The sequence below is a fragment of the Mandrillus leucophaeus genome, unplaced genomic scaffold (genome assembly GCF_000951045.1).
Source record: "Mandrillus leucophaeus isolate KB7577 unplaced genomic scaffold, Mleu.le_1.0 Scaffold4, whole genome shotgun sequence".
Lineage (NCBI taxonomy): Eukaryota > Metazoa > Chordata > Mammalia > Primates > Cercopithecidae > Mandrillus > Mandrillus leucophaeus.
Window position 1 is genome coordinate 8,160,412 of NW_012104253.1, and position 1,278 is coordinate 8,161,689.

The following is a 1,278-nucleotide window of genomic DNA, read 5'->3' on the forward strand; positions in this document are numbered from 1 at the left end:
GCGCCAGGCGGATGTCCCGGAGAGTGCTCTCCGCGGCGCCGCGCGTGCAGCCCGGGTCTCACCCTGGCTTGCTGCCCACTGGGAGCCCTTGGGCAGTGCACGGTTTCTTTCGGAGTCTCCCTGGGCGTCTGTCCCAGGGGGCCATGTGATCGCTGTGCCTTTTTATCTCCGTTGTTCGTAAAGTCTGGAATCACATCCCAGTGTCCGCTGACCCGATGACTAAAAATAATGAGGATTCTGAAGAAGAGGGAATGCCCCACAGCCTAGGCCTCTCCCCGACGCGTGGGAGTTTCTGAGCGCGCTCCCACGGGGTGCTCTAGCCTTGGTGACGGGACGTAAGCCTCAGCTGCGAAGAAAAGCTGTTGCCATGGAGTTTCGGGCTCCGGAACGCCCGAGCGACGCTAGCGTGGTCCCGCCGTGGGCAGTTGCGGCTTGGTCCGCGGGCTCAGCTCCCTTGGGGGTTGTTTCCAGACGCAAGTTCCAGGAAAACCCCTGGTGTTGGCTGGGAGCGACCGGAGGCCGTGGGTGCCCAGGATTCGCTCACATTTACCAAGGGACGAAATTTAGACTTGACCGTTCCAGACGAGATTATACATGCAGTTGCTGAGATAAATCCACAAATTAAAAGATAACATTCAACTCGGTGATCGCTGGACCATAAAGGTTGTGGTGGACTAAGAATACATCCCGCAGTTCCCTTGGAATAGCCTGATCATGTTGAACTGTTTTCATGCCTTAAGCATTAATTAACTCGTCAAATGCAAATATTTAACACTTGCAGCAATTGTATGTGCCTGGTTTCTTCTCGTTCTTTTTATTTTATTGTTTTTAATAGAGACAGGGTCTCACTATGTTGTGCAGGCTGGTCTCTAACTTCAGGGCTCAAGAGATTCTCCTGCCTGGTCCTCCCAAAGTGCTGGTATTACAGGCATGAGCCACGGCACCAGTCTTCTTCTTCTTTTAATTTTTCATTTTTTTTTTTTGAGACGGAGTCTCACTCTATCACCCAACCTGGAGTGCAATGGCATAATATCAGTTCACTGCAAACTCGCCTCCCGGGCTCAAGCGATTCTCCTGGCCTCAGCCTCCGGAGTAGCTGGGATTGCAGGCGCCTACCACCATGCCCGGCTAATTTTTCTATTTTTAGTAGAGAGATTTTCAGCATGTTGGCCACGCTGGTCTTGAACTTATGGCCTCAAGTGATCCGCCCGCCTCGGCCTCTCAAAGTGCTGTGGTTTACAGGTGTGAGGCACCTCACCTGGCCTTTTTTTTTTTTTT

The 1,278-nt window shown here is 52.3% G+C and overlaps 1 protein-coding gene across 1 annotated transcript in view; it reads right to left on the bottom strand.

Moving 5' to 3' along the window:
- Positions 1–1,278, bottom strand: part of AK7 (adenylate kinase 7) — a 117,279-nt gene that overhangs the window by 114,148 nt on the left and 1,853 nt on the right. The window contains exon 2 of the mRNA XM_011991806.1: positions 63–219. Coding sequence (XP_011847196.1) covers positions 63–219 — 157 coding nt within the window. The remainder of the gene's footprint in view (positions 1–62; positions 220–1,278) is intronic.